General features: G+C 45.5%; 1 protein-coding gene across 2 annotated transcripts in view; it reads right to left on the bottom strand.

The window, feature by feature from the left end:
- Nucleotides 1-11,775, bottom strand: part of GMPR (guanosine monophosphate reductase) — a 38,001-nt gene extending 26,226 nt beyond the window's left edge. For both annotated transcript variants that reach the window (XR_006178423.1, XM_042869007.1), the window contains exons 1-4: nucleotides 11,619-11,775; nucleotides 7,003-7,122; nucleotides 6,257-6,340; nucleotides 4,630-4,803 (exon numbers count right to left, since the gene is read on the bottom strand). Coding sequence is in view for 1 of the 2 variants with exons in the window: in XM_042869007.1 (XP_042724941.1) it covers nucleotides 4,630-4,803; nucleotides 6,257-6,340; nucleotides 7,003-7,122; nucleotides 11,619-11,705 (465 nt within the window). In the remaining variant the exon portion in view is untranslated. The remainder of the gene's footprint in view (nucleotides 1-4,629; nucleotides 4,804-6,256; nucleotides 6,341-7,002; nucleotides 7,123-11,618) is intronic.
- Between the last annotated feature and the right edge of the window lie 634 nt (nucleotides 11,776-12,409).

Genomic DNA, 12,409 nt, shown 5'->3' with positions numbered 1-12,409 from the left:
TCCTCAACAACTTTTCAGGGAAGATGTGAAGCTCTACATAGCAGACTTCAGCCTGCTGATGACAGGCTTGCTTCTCTTTTCAGGCCTCTAAGAGGACAGAAAATACTGTCAGAGAGATACAACTATCTGCATGCAAAAGAACTGTAATATCACAGCTGAAGAGCAAGGAAAGCTGTTGTCTCACATCCAGCTGACCTCTGCTTCCACTGAAACCAATGGCTGTTTTATCACTGATGCCAGCATGACAGCTGAGTAGAGGTAAAAGGGCTTTTGAAAGGCCCACCGCCAAGATAAAAACAGATCACTGGAAGTGGGAAAAAAAACAAAAACCAAAAGATGGATAATATGAATGTCAAACGACTGAGACTAAAGAGATGAACCTCCTTTAAAATTAACTAAGAAAGTAATTGGAACTTGTGCGAAGAAGTAAAAAGCAGTCAGGAAACATAACTAGTGGATGTACTGTGTTAGCAAAAACAATGCTCAACATACTAATGCAGTGCTCATCTGCTGTACAACTTACTTGAAAAAGATATACCCTTAATCACCTTATCACTAATCTAACTTCGCTACTTCGGGCAATAAAATAATAGCATCAGTAACAACTGCAAGTCCCTGCAGCTCAGGCTAACCAGCATGCTTTCAATGTGGTCAGTTATTAGGAGTTCTAGCAAATTACTCTGGCTGTGGGCCTGGCCTTATGTGCTCAGGATGACATTCAGCTGTACCATCCTTTAGTGTGAGGTTTCAGTGAGTGCCACCCTGGCTCATTCCAACACTACCTATGATGACCAAACTGTGGGTCAAACCTGAGGGAAGTCCTGACCTCACAAAAGTCAAAAGGAATTTCACTACCGACTTTAGTGGGATCAAGATTTCACCTAACAGGATTATAAAGACTACAGCTTCCCTGACAGAGATATAAAATTAGTGAACACAGTAGGGTAGTGCCTCTGAATCTCAGTCAGGCATTTGATACTGTGCCTCATAAAAGCCTGCTATAAATATCGACTCTCACTGACTACGACAGGAACACTGCTGCACTGATTGAAAGCTGCTGACAAATGGCAATGGATCAAGCTGGGGAGAAAAGTCTGTGACAACAGTTCTCAAACTTTCTTCTTGTATCCTAGAGGAGAACGCACAGTCTGTGCTTCCACACTCTCAGAACACTGCCAAAGGACACTTCCCACCCACCAAAGTAAGGGGTGCTTCACAGTAAGGTAGGGATAATGCCCTTTGCTAGGCTGGCCCACATCAGGTGGGTGTTTGTGCTCAGTACAGTGACTAGTCCAAGACAGCCTTGGCAGCATCACTGTCTCTGACCTGAGATTCCAGCTGGCCTCAGCTTTGGGACTCCAGCCCATATGGAAACACCATAACTAAACTGACTGCTGCTTGTTGCAGAGAGAAACTGGGAAGCACCCACATGGTTTCTTCCAACTGAATTCTGATGCCACTGAGGCCATGAGAAGTGCTGTCACTGACTCTGAAGGGAACAATGGTTTCTGGCCCCATCTGTTTCCCTTTGCTTCTGGTTTTGCAGCTCTGATTGCCTTCTCTGGCCCACATCTTGCAAGGGCTTCTCCTTCTGCAAGCATGAACCTGCCTCAGCCGCCTTCTTTTTGCTACATTCTCTGCTCCTTTCACCATGGCTTTTTCTGTATAACAGAGAAAACTACACAATGAAAAAATTCAGAATAAATATTTGGAAAGGCTTTGCTGGCGTGATATTTTAGCTTGCTAAAGTAGCCTTCAGTAAAATGGAAGAACCCTAACACCAGCAATTACACTAATAAGTATCAACTACACTTACTGCTATAAAGGTTCTGTCCCTCCATCATTAATGTCAACTGAAATTCTGCTTTAGACATCAGTGTGAGGCACAACCCAAAAATGTCATGCTATGCTACACCTTAACACCCCACTGAACTATTACTCTCAGTTCTGGGAAGTAGAGCCAAATCCACGCAGCTCTCAGAAGCTCTGCTTTTTCCTCCATCCTCAATCTAATCTAATTCAAGGCAATTCATGCAGTCCTTTTTCGCTCCCACCTGTGTTCCCTATCATTTATCTCTCATGGATAAACTGATATTTGTAATTCAGTACAAAAGGCCAGGGCAGAAAAAAAATAAGGCAATGTAATTATAAAAGCAAGTATTTAGAAAAGGAGAAACGCTCTTGAAGAGTACTTACGCAAGAAACATCCTTCATCTATACTGGAGTATTGGCCCCAGAGAGTACTATGTTAATCACAGTTGCCTTGCACATCACATTTCAGCCTCAGAGCTGACCCCATTACACAGCCCCTGGGAACACACATTCCCAGAGACCTGGGATTGGATTATTGTTTTGTACTGCACTGCAGCTGACTATGGAATGAATGGTCATGCTGAGGAGAGCAAACAAGACAGCCTGCAAGGTCCTGGAGATCACTTTCAGCTATGAGAAAGCTCCTTTACTTTTATATCTTGTATTTAACTGCTAACTCTTTTGTTTGAAAGCTACAACAGCATGCACAGTACAACATCAAATCTGCCAGAGAACAGGCAGCAGCAGGACGTGTCTTCCAGAGTACCACAAAAACAGTCTAGATGAGTATTGCAGCCAGGAACAGCTTCAGAAGGCCATTTTTGTGCAGAATGCAAAGTAAACTCATTTGGAAACGGGGTATAAGTGTGTCTCCCTAGCTGAACTGGAGACTTTTGGAGACTGCACAGACTTTGGAAGCTTTCAAAAACAGAAGGTTTTTGAACACTCCAAGTCTGCTAGCATGCTTTTAGGAATGAAAGGTGGTCCCTGTTGAAGGAGATGAAGAACACGAGTCATACTAAGTCATACTAAGCCACAATCAGAGAGAGGAGCCACAGTCAGAGAAGGCAAGAGAACAAGTCACGGCCCGCGTCTGTTTTTAAATAGGTTGTGCTCTCAGGTCAAGACTTAGAGGAGGAAAAAACTTATGTCACAGAAGCAAAGGTACTAAAAAGTTGAACAGACGTGGAAGATGGATGAGACTGGCATAAGGACCTCGGACTTGATATCTGGGTTTGAAACCCAATTCTGGCACTTACACCAGTGCCTTCTGGGCAATTCATCTCAGTTGAGTTCCCTCCTCAGCCAGCGAAGTCAACAGTCTATGGGGAGGTGGAAGAGGGGATTACAATTTTCTCACCAGAACTAATATGGAAGAGGTTTGGTTTGTTTGTTCTTGTTTTTAATTGTTTAAACTCCCTCCCACAACACTTCAAGCCAAAGACACTGGAGTAATAACAACACTAGTGTTACTAATTCCAAAGCAAGGAAACACTTCCTTCCCTTACTATTGTGAACATGAAGTAGCCAGTTCTAAAACCCACAACTATCACTTCAAATTTTCAAAGGTTCTCCTCAAAGTCATAAGAAACAGAGACATACCAAAAAGCTTGCCACGTCTGCAGGGAGGTGATGAAGGATGCCTATTTATTAGCCTATGGTAACCTAGAACCCTGCCAGGCATTTCAGATCACCTCAATTTTCCAGGGCTGCCATCATTCAAGCAGGCAAGAATGCTGCTTTCTATTGACATTGGAGGAAAGAACGTAGACTTCTGTGAGCTGCTTGAACATGCAGTTCCCTATTGAACCAAGTCAAACTGTGAACTTATGATCATTTTTACTCCACACTTATTTTATATGCAAACAGTTATGCTTGGCATGAACAAGTGGGAAAGTGCTGCCTAAGCACATAACTTTTTGCAGCAGTGGTGCGAAGAAAGTTTGGTAGCCTCATTAAGAATCTGCTGCTCGAAAATTTCTGCTATTTTCCTGAAAACAAATTCAAACTCATTCCATCAAAAGCCCTGAGAAACAAGTCAAAGTATGGCTTTGCTGCAAGTATTCCCATTTCCAAATGCAAACACCTTACTCTTAGTGCAAAAGGACCAGAGGAGGAATGGCAGCAGGACTCAGAGAAGGAACAGGAATATCACAGAAGGGGCACAAAAAGCTTTGGCAGTGACTGCTTTCTCCTTCATGATCTCCTTCACAATTACACGAGACACCCATGGCTCTCCTCGTAAGCAAGGGTTAGTCTACGTTCAACTAGGGATCTAGTAGCTGGAAATAGCTATCAGCCTCAACTGACCACAGATGTAGGCCCGTTCCTGCAGCAAACCTGAGCACGGAATCACCAAAATAAACCTACATATTTTATCATCAGAGGTTGCATTTGGTGTAGGAAGGAGGATGTGAGTAGTAGAAAAATTGGATCCACCCAGCCCGAAATCTCAACATCACACTGCTATATCAGAGCACACACTGAACAGATACTTTCAGCAGTGGAAGACTGACAATGCCAACATGTTATTAAACTATCATCATTTGGCTAAGAGTCAACACCTTGCTGAACTGAGAGATGAATAGAGCTGCCCTCTGTATTCTCAGAAGAATATCTGTCCACATACATTTGTCTGGGAAGCAAGATGTTTCAGACAGCCTTCTTTTTCTCTCTCTTTTCATTTTTTTTTCCTCCAACGAGGACGCAGAAATTGGTGGAGCTACTACAGGGCTCTCAATGCCTACCAGCCAAACTGCAGGCCCTCTTCACAGACAGAATTCACATACACATCCTCCAACCTTTCTACAGACTTACCATAATGGTGTGATTTGGGAACAGGGCACGGACAGACTTCACAAATGCCACAAAATGTTCTGAATAGCCGTTTGCCACATCCAAGCAGATATATCTGATAGGCGGGATGGCCTCTAGAATGCTTGTTAATTTATCCAGATCAGCTTTTCCACTACCTGAGCTTGCTGCTACATGCTAGAAAGACAGAGGGAGAACAAAACAGAGCAGTAATTCGTAAAAACTGCAGAAAATACTCCTTGTACATCTTCTATTGCGTAGTCTTGGGGAGACTTCAAGGGAAACCTGTGCTGGAAACTGATTAAAGTCACGCTATATAATATTAAATAAATGCCTTCCTGGCAGTACCAGGAAGGTTGCCTCTGTTTTGTTTACAGGATCTTAAACAAAGCAAGGTTACTGTTTTATGAGCACTTCATTCCCAAGTGGCTTATCACAGTCAAATATAATCACCTGAACGAATGCTCGGCTCTATTTACATTAACACAGACACAGAAGCTCTAAACTTGGTGTAGGTCCAGGGAAACAGTGGCAAAATTTGAAGTAGTGTCATAGAGAGGGATTTGGATTTAAGCTCACTAAACCTTTCCCTGACCTGCAGAATCACACAACAGTTCAGCCTATAAGGGACCTCTGGAGGCTGCAGTCCAACCCCCTCGCTGAAGCAGGGCCTGCTACTATCAAAAACAAGCAGATCACTTCCTCCTTTGTCTTTGTAAAAGTTCCCTACGCTAGAAGAATAGTTTCCATGGCAGTTGGCCCAAAAACCTCTACAAAGATCCAAGGCCACAGAGCAAGTCAGAATTTAATCACTAAGAGAGCCTGCTCTGGTGATTAGGAACCACAAAGAGCTACCTAAGTGCCAAAGTGTTCAGGCATTCCTAGGATCACTTGCTAACCTATGGTGGCAAAAAGGAATCTTGATGAACCTAAGCGATAGGACTGACTTTCAGACAATTCTGTAATCAACAGTCTATACAACATAATCCTAAGGTAAGGATACAATACAGCTATGCAGTATTCTTCTCTATACAGGACCACTTCAAAACTGTGCCAAACTGAGGAGTACTGGGGATAACTAGACCTGCTCTTCTACTGGTGCAAGGAGGTAAATGGAAGATACATACACTGACAACTTTCAAAACTTATCCCTACTTCAATCCAGCACTTGGGCCACTCCAGCCCACGGGCTCTGTGTCTGCTTTCATACCTGACAGCAAAGACTCTGCCTAGCAGTAGGGCACGCAGGGTCAGTTCATATGGATTAACACAGTGCGATTCACATTTGTGAACTTGGGCTTCTCCCTTCCCAACGCTATCACTGCTCCCACCAGGAACAAAAGGCCAGCAGCCAGATCAATTCCCAGATGCTTCCTTCTTGTTTGTTCAGGGTGTTTCTGTTTCCTTTCTAAGAATAGATACTCTTTGCTTTTTGCATCTTAACATAAGTACTTGCAAAATGGATTCAAAGAGTCAAAGAGGACAAGCCACTTCCCTAGATGTGTTAAATAAGAGCAAATACTTTCATTCCCCAAAACCTTTCTTCACAACAGTATTCCCAAGAGACCTCAAGGTATGTGAGTTCAGAACAAAGCAATAAACCATAATAATGTACAGTATGAAAATGTACCTCAAGGCATTCTGGGTGATTGGCAGCAAACAGTTTCCATTCTTCCAGAGAATAATGCTTGTGAATTGCAGTGAACATTGCATGCTAGCAAAAATAAGAGAACTTATATTAATGTCCAAGTGAAATCATCTTTCCCTCAGCTGTGGAATAACAAACAGGATATCAGAAATTCCCATTTTAAGTATAGACTCATCTTGATTGAAAGAATAACAATGAATAACAGTGAATAAGGGACCAGACAACTCCAGATGGCTCTCCAAAGGTAGCTTAGCATAGTTGAACAACTTTTCAGGATCAGGTTTCTGACATTTAATAAAGTTATGGTCAATATTTTGCTTGTGCTTATCCACTGTAAGAGATTAAGGTGAGGCTTGAGGCCAGAGGCTAATCAACTAGAGACTCCTGACTGCTGCAGTTTTATTCAGTAGCCCACACTTTCAAAGCCTTTTTTAGCTTTTTTCCTGCAATGGAACATATATACACACCAAAAACTAAGCTCTACAAGTCCCCCACCTGAAGCTGAGCTACATCCAGTAATCATTCCCACTAACACTCTTAATGTGGGTCTCTCTCCAGGCAACGGTGCTGCTGCAGAAATGTAGAAAACTGCTTTGAAGCAAGACCACACCTTTAATGCTAATGGGCCTGGGCCCCATTCTCACTCATAGCTCAAAATTAACAAGGGCTGTTTACCCTTACTCACTGAGTTCCCAACCATTAATTTCTATAAATTAACCAAGACTTACTTTAGCCATAACCACAGCCATTTCAAACGTCCCCACAGTGTCCATGTTTGCCACTATAATGGGAATTCCCGTGTACGTCTGCTTGGAGTTGCGGAAGGTGAAAGTGCGCGTGAGGTCAACCTGCAACAAACAAGCACACCTTCTTTTCAGTAACTCATTGAATCCTAATGAATTTTGTGACCCTTTCACTGACAGCAAGTTTGAACAATGCTTCTTAATTTTCCTCAAATTCTCTGATCTTCCTCCTTTCATTCAACTATTGCCTCGCTTAAATTCATTTATGAGTTATAACCTCTGCTTTCCAAATGACAAAGAAAATATAAAGTACTGTTTTTTGTGTTAGAGAGCTCTTGTGGAAGAAAAAGAGGGTTGATATTTAAAAGAACAACAACAAGCATAATGCGGATGTGTTTGGAAGAGACAGACAGGGAAAGAAAACACAGCGACAACTGTGGGTGATTTTATACAGAAGTAACTTCAGCTGTTTGTGTGGCTGACTGAGAAACCAGAGCTGAAATCCTAACTCCACAGAAGTAAGAGCTGGAATTTCCTCTGACTCCAGGGCATAGATAGCTTTGTCCCGTTCTTTAAATAAGTGACAACATAATAATTCAAAACCAAGTTCACTCTTTGCTATGGCTGCCAGCTACTCTTGGCTATGCAGTATGAACAATCATACCTTTGTTTATTAAACCATAAGGCAAGCTAATTTCTAAGTTAATTTCTTACAACTATGTCAGCCTTTGCCTTCAAAGTTAATTCTTCTCAGCATTCTCAAATGATTGCAGCAACATCAGTTATTTTGTTCTAATACAAGAGGAATACAGAAATTTGATTAGCTCCCACCGGTCTGCTTAGCATCTTGCAAAATGGAAAAGACATCTAAGACATGCTCAACAGTAAGATACTTAGTTTAGTTTTTGAAATGACAGTGTGAAAAATGAAGGCTTTTTCATAGTTTTCATTATTCCTCACTTCCTTAATCCAGGAACAGCCAGTGACCTGCCTGAAGTTCAGAACCAGTAAACAGGCAATATAAAAAACACAGTACTATTGGTCATATAGTCAGTGTGTTCTGAGCTCTGGCTACATTCTGACTGATTAATACAGTGGTGTATAATTTTTTCATCACTGGTTTAAGAGAAGCAACTTTGTGTCTCACTGACACATCATGGATCAGGTTCTCATTTTGCTGAAGCTCCTAAGTGAAGGGTCACTGTAGAGGACAATCTAAGATATATTTTAACTGAGACTCGCCCTTCTTCCCATTCACTATCAGAGAGGCCTGGTTCTCCACCCATCTCTGCTGACATAACATTCTTCTACCAATTCCTGCTGCAGCTAACAAGGGGAAATAGTACAAGGAAGACATTTAATGTATTTCATTCACTTTTTATGCAATTAGTAACTAGTAACAAGGACAAAGAAAAAAAAAGAGCATCACATAACTAGTCCTATAGAGACAAGGGTACCAGACCTACAACCTTACACGAGTACAGAGGAAAAGTATCCTTCAAATGAACTTAAGATGAGTAAACTTAAGAAAAGTCTGAGGCAAGATGCAAAGCTACACGGGAAACACGAGGCCATTAACGTCAACAATTCTCACTTTCATCTACTGTAGCTTTTAATACATGATTTCCTTTAGCCAACCAGTTAGAAGGACCTCACGCAATTATCCACTCAGCTGATAATACTGTAACAACAGCATTTGTGTAGGATAACTGCAGGGCCTCCATTAATGAGACCTCTGTAGTACAAGAAAAGGAGAAATGCTACAGGGGGCTGTATGTGGTGCTCTAGTTCCCCAAAGAGCCAATACCAAATGTTTGGGAAGGAAGCATCAAAGTCAAGGCAAGTTTAAATATTCCCTCCTTCCTTAGCCTACCTTCCCAGGTCCCAAGAAGACAGTGTTTAGAGACCTCTGAAGACAAAAACCTCCCCGATCTCCTGAGCTAGATAGCCACTCATGGACAAAAAACTTGCCCTGTACTTCTATTGAAAACATTCACATCTTTAGTCTCTATGGTATTCCACAGCAATAAATTCCAAAGCTTATTTATTCACTACATAAAAAGCATGACCTTTACCTCCTAACTACATTCAGTGCTTCCTGCATCTTCTTTTGCAAGAGACAACCAGCAACCACTTATCAGTTTCACCTTTTTTATTTCACTCCTCGCTTCTTGGAGTTCTAGCATATCCACCACAGTTGCTGCTTCTCCATACTGGATAGTCCTAGGGTTTCTTTTTGTTTCCTCATCTGGAAAGCAAGCATTACCACTGATACCCTTGCTGCTATTTTCTATAGCTGCTCTGGCATGATACACTAGTCTTGTGAAGAACATTCTTGCGTATGCAAGATGAGCATATCAGGTTCCCCTACTAACTCTTCTGACCTCCTTGTCTTACTGAATGCTGCCGAGCTGATGCTTTCAGAGGTCTACAACTCCCAGATCTATTTGCTGAGTGGAAATAAGCTAATTTATAGCTTATTGTTCTGTGCATAAGAAAAAATAAGTTCAGATTCAAGGACTGCTCACCATCTTTCAGCAACAGTAAATGTTCCTTCAGGAAAAAAGAAATAGATCATTAAATGGATATTTTATTTTTTTTAAAAGTCCTACCTAGACCTTAGGCATGTGAAAATACGGGAGCTTTGGCTGTTCTGTTAAAGCTCCCAGGACTTATTTAAATTTACAAATTCAAAATTAAAGGGCTACAAGTCCAGTGCACTTACATGGGACATTCTGCAGAGGCTAAATCCAGCAAAGGCAAGAGTAACAGGTTATGGGAGCGCCAAGGAGCCACTGACAGACAATGCTGTATTCCTACAGTCTCTGACTCCAGTCCTTGCTGTCAACAATTTTACCCTGAGTTTGAATTCAAACTTTTGGTATCTTTTCAAATTGAAGGCAGCACATGGAATCAAAACCAAGTATCAGAATAGCAGACCCTCAAGAAGAGCTGCAAACTGCCCAAATTGGGTAAGGAGCTGACTGCACAGAAAGCTAGCCTTGTGCAAATTAAGGCATTCACACCAAAAAAACAAAACCCTTGCTGATAAAAGCTTCAAAGCAGCAGCTTGCTGGGTAAGAGGCACTGTAGTATGCAACCTCTGTTCCGCTGCCAGCACTATTTATTTATACTCCTGTTTTGAGGCAGACTGTGGCTGTCCATTTCAGATCTGGCTCTCACAGACACTTTATTCCTACAGCTACAGCCTCAGTGATGGTGTCCAATTTCTTAACCTTCATCAGTTTCCACTGACCCACTCCCTCCCCCCACATGACACACACTTTTTCTCATCTGAAATGCTTTTAACAGTTCATCATAGCCACCCGCTACAACCCTGCCATATCAGCTCATGTTCCCCCTATCATTTTCCCTTCCCAGCAACCCTTCTATCCACAGCCTGCACACTGCTAAATATACATCCAGCAGCACTCTGAAGGAGCAGTGTGCCACTCGCTGGAGCACAGCTCCACCTGTTTGCCAGGCTGGCACAGTGACTTTTAGAGAGGGACCGTGAGTGCTGAAAGCAAAGGGCCAGAAGGGGCCTAAAAGCTGTGCGAAGAGACTGCGGATCCTGTAAGCAGCAGCTATGCACCACGAGTCACACAGCCTGGACATTACTCCATGCAATTTAGGAAAGACTAACCTGAAGTGACCCTTCTACTGAGAAGGTCCCTCTAATCTTAGACCTGCACAGTGACAAGAACGTTCCAGCTCAGCTGCTGGCCCCCAGCTCCATCCACACGCCCCTAACAGACACAACCACGCCTGCTGCCCTTTCCAGGCTTCTCTTTCTACCCCATTCCCTTGATCTCAGTCTCTCACAACTCTGCTTCCCCTGGAGAAAAGCTTAATCCTCCTTCCATCCCCCAGCACAGAGTAAAACCTTCATCAGTCAAAGTAAATCCTTTCTCAGCCTCGGGGTTACGCGAGGTGAACCAGAAGGCACCTTCGCTCTGGAGGCAGCCATCTTTTCCGTGGAGGCAATCCCCACAGGATTTCCTGGGGTCTCCCCTGATCCCTGATGAGGGATAGCAGCGGGGATCTCCCCGCTAAGGGCAGCCCCGAGCCCAAAAGGGAAGCGGAGGCGCAAAGCAGGCCACGGGAGGGGTTACAATGGCCGCAGGAGAAACGGAGCCCACCGCTCCCGTTGCCACCTGACATGCTCGCAGCCCGGGGCAGGCTGAGCCACGGCTGCCTTTTCGCTTTCAGTACATGTGTCAGCGGCGGATCGCTGCCCAACGGGCCCGGAGGCGGAGGACGCAAACGCACCCCGGCTGCGGGGCGCACAGCCGGCACACAGCGCGGCTCCCCCCGCTCTCCGCAGCGGCACCTGTCGGCAGCAGGCAGCCCCCCGACCCTTTTATTTTCCCTTTTTTTTTTTCCGCCGAGGAGCAGGGCAGAACCTCGGTCCCTCCACCCACACCCCCCCGCTCCCAAAAGCAGCGCCGCATCCACCCACCCCCCTCGCAAAGGGCGTTTCGATCGAGAAGGGCACGACTACGTTAGAGCGGGGGATAAAAATAAAGCGGGGAAGGAAGGAGGGCGGAGGGCTGGGGAACTTAGGGGCTGAGCGGGGAAAGCATGCTGAGTGCCCCCACCTCGGATCTGCTTTTGAGGCTGCTTCGTTTGGGTCTGAGCAGGACATCTTTAAAGTCCAGCTTGAGGTCTGCGTCTACCCGGGGCATCTTGCTGGGATCTCCTGGCGGCAGCGGCGGCCCCGCTGCGCTCCGCTCCTCTGCGCCGCGCCGCCTGCCGAGCCGGGGCGGCCAAAGCCCGCGGGCCGCGCACGGAGCCTATTTATAGGGCGCGGGGAGCGCGACGCAGCTGCCGGGCCCCATCGCTTTATTAGGAGCGGGCCGGTGTCAGCCGCGCAGCCTGCTGCCCCTTCTTCCCCCTCCTTGTTTCCTTGTGTAGCGGGGGGAGACGGCCGGGGACGCGGCTCCCGCCCGCAGACCGCCGGTGCGGGACGAGGCGCGGGCACGGCCGCTGGCACGGCGGCTTAAGGGCAAAGGAAGGGCAGAGGAAATGGCGCCTCCGTGTGACCGAGCGGCCCTGGCGCTGCCCGCGCCGGTGGGGAAGCCCGCCGCCCTGGGGACTCCCCTGCCGCTGCCCTCACCGTGCCGGCGGGCTGACGGCTGCGGGCCAATGGCCGCCGACCAACCGCCACCTCCTCGCGCGGCCCGGCCCTGAGGGCTGAGCGCCGCTTCCCGCCCCAAACTTTGCAGGCTCGTAGAGGGCCGGCCATTGCCCGGCAAGTTGTTGATGGAAGTCAGGGCTTGCAGGGTGCTTCCTCAAGCGCTTGTGCCCCAGTCCCTGCTTGTCATCCGCTGGCAATGGCGCCTCAGAGCGTGGCCCAGCTCTCGGGACCCCTTACCCCCTGCACCCTCCC

Source organism: Lagopus leucura, unplaced genomic scaffold (assembly GCF_019238085.1).
Source record: "Lagopus leucura isolate 7727_CA_CO unplaced genomic scaffold, USGS_WTPT01 Super-Scaffold_100002, whole genome shotgun sequence".
NCBI classification, from domain to species: domain Eukaryota; kingdom Metazoa; phylum Chordata; class Aves; order Galliformes; family Phasianidae; genus Lagopus; species Lagopus leucura.
The sequence above is the reverse complement of the archived record's forward strand: the minus strand, read 5'-3'. Positions and strand labels throughout refer to the sequence as shown.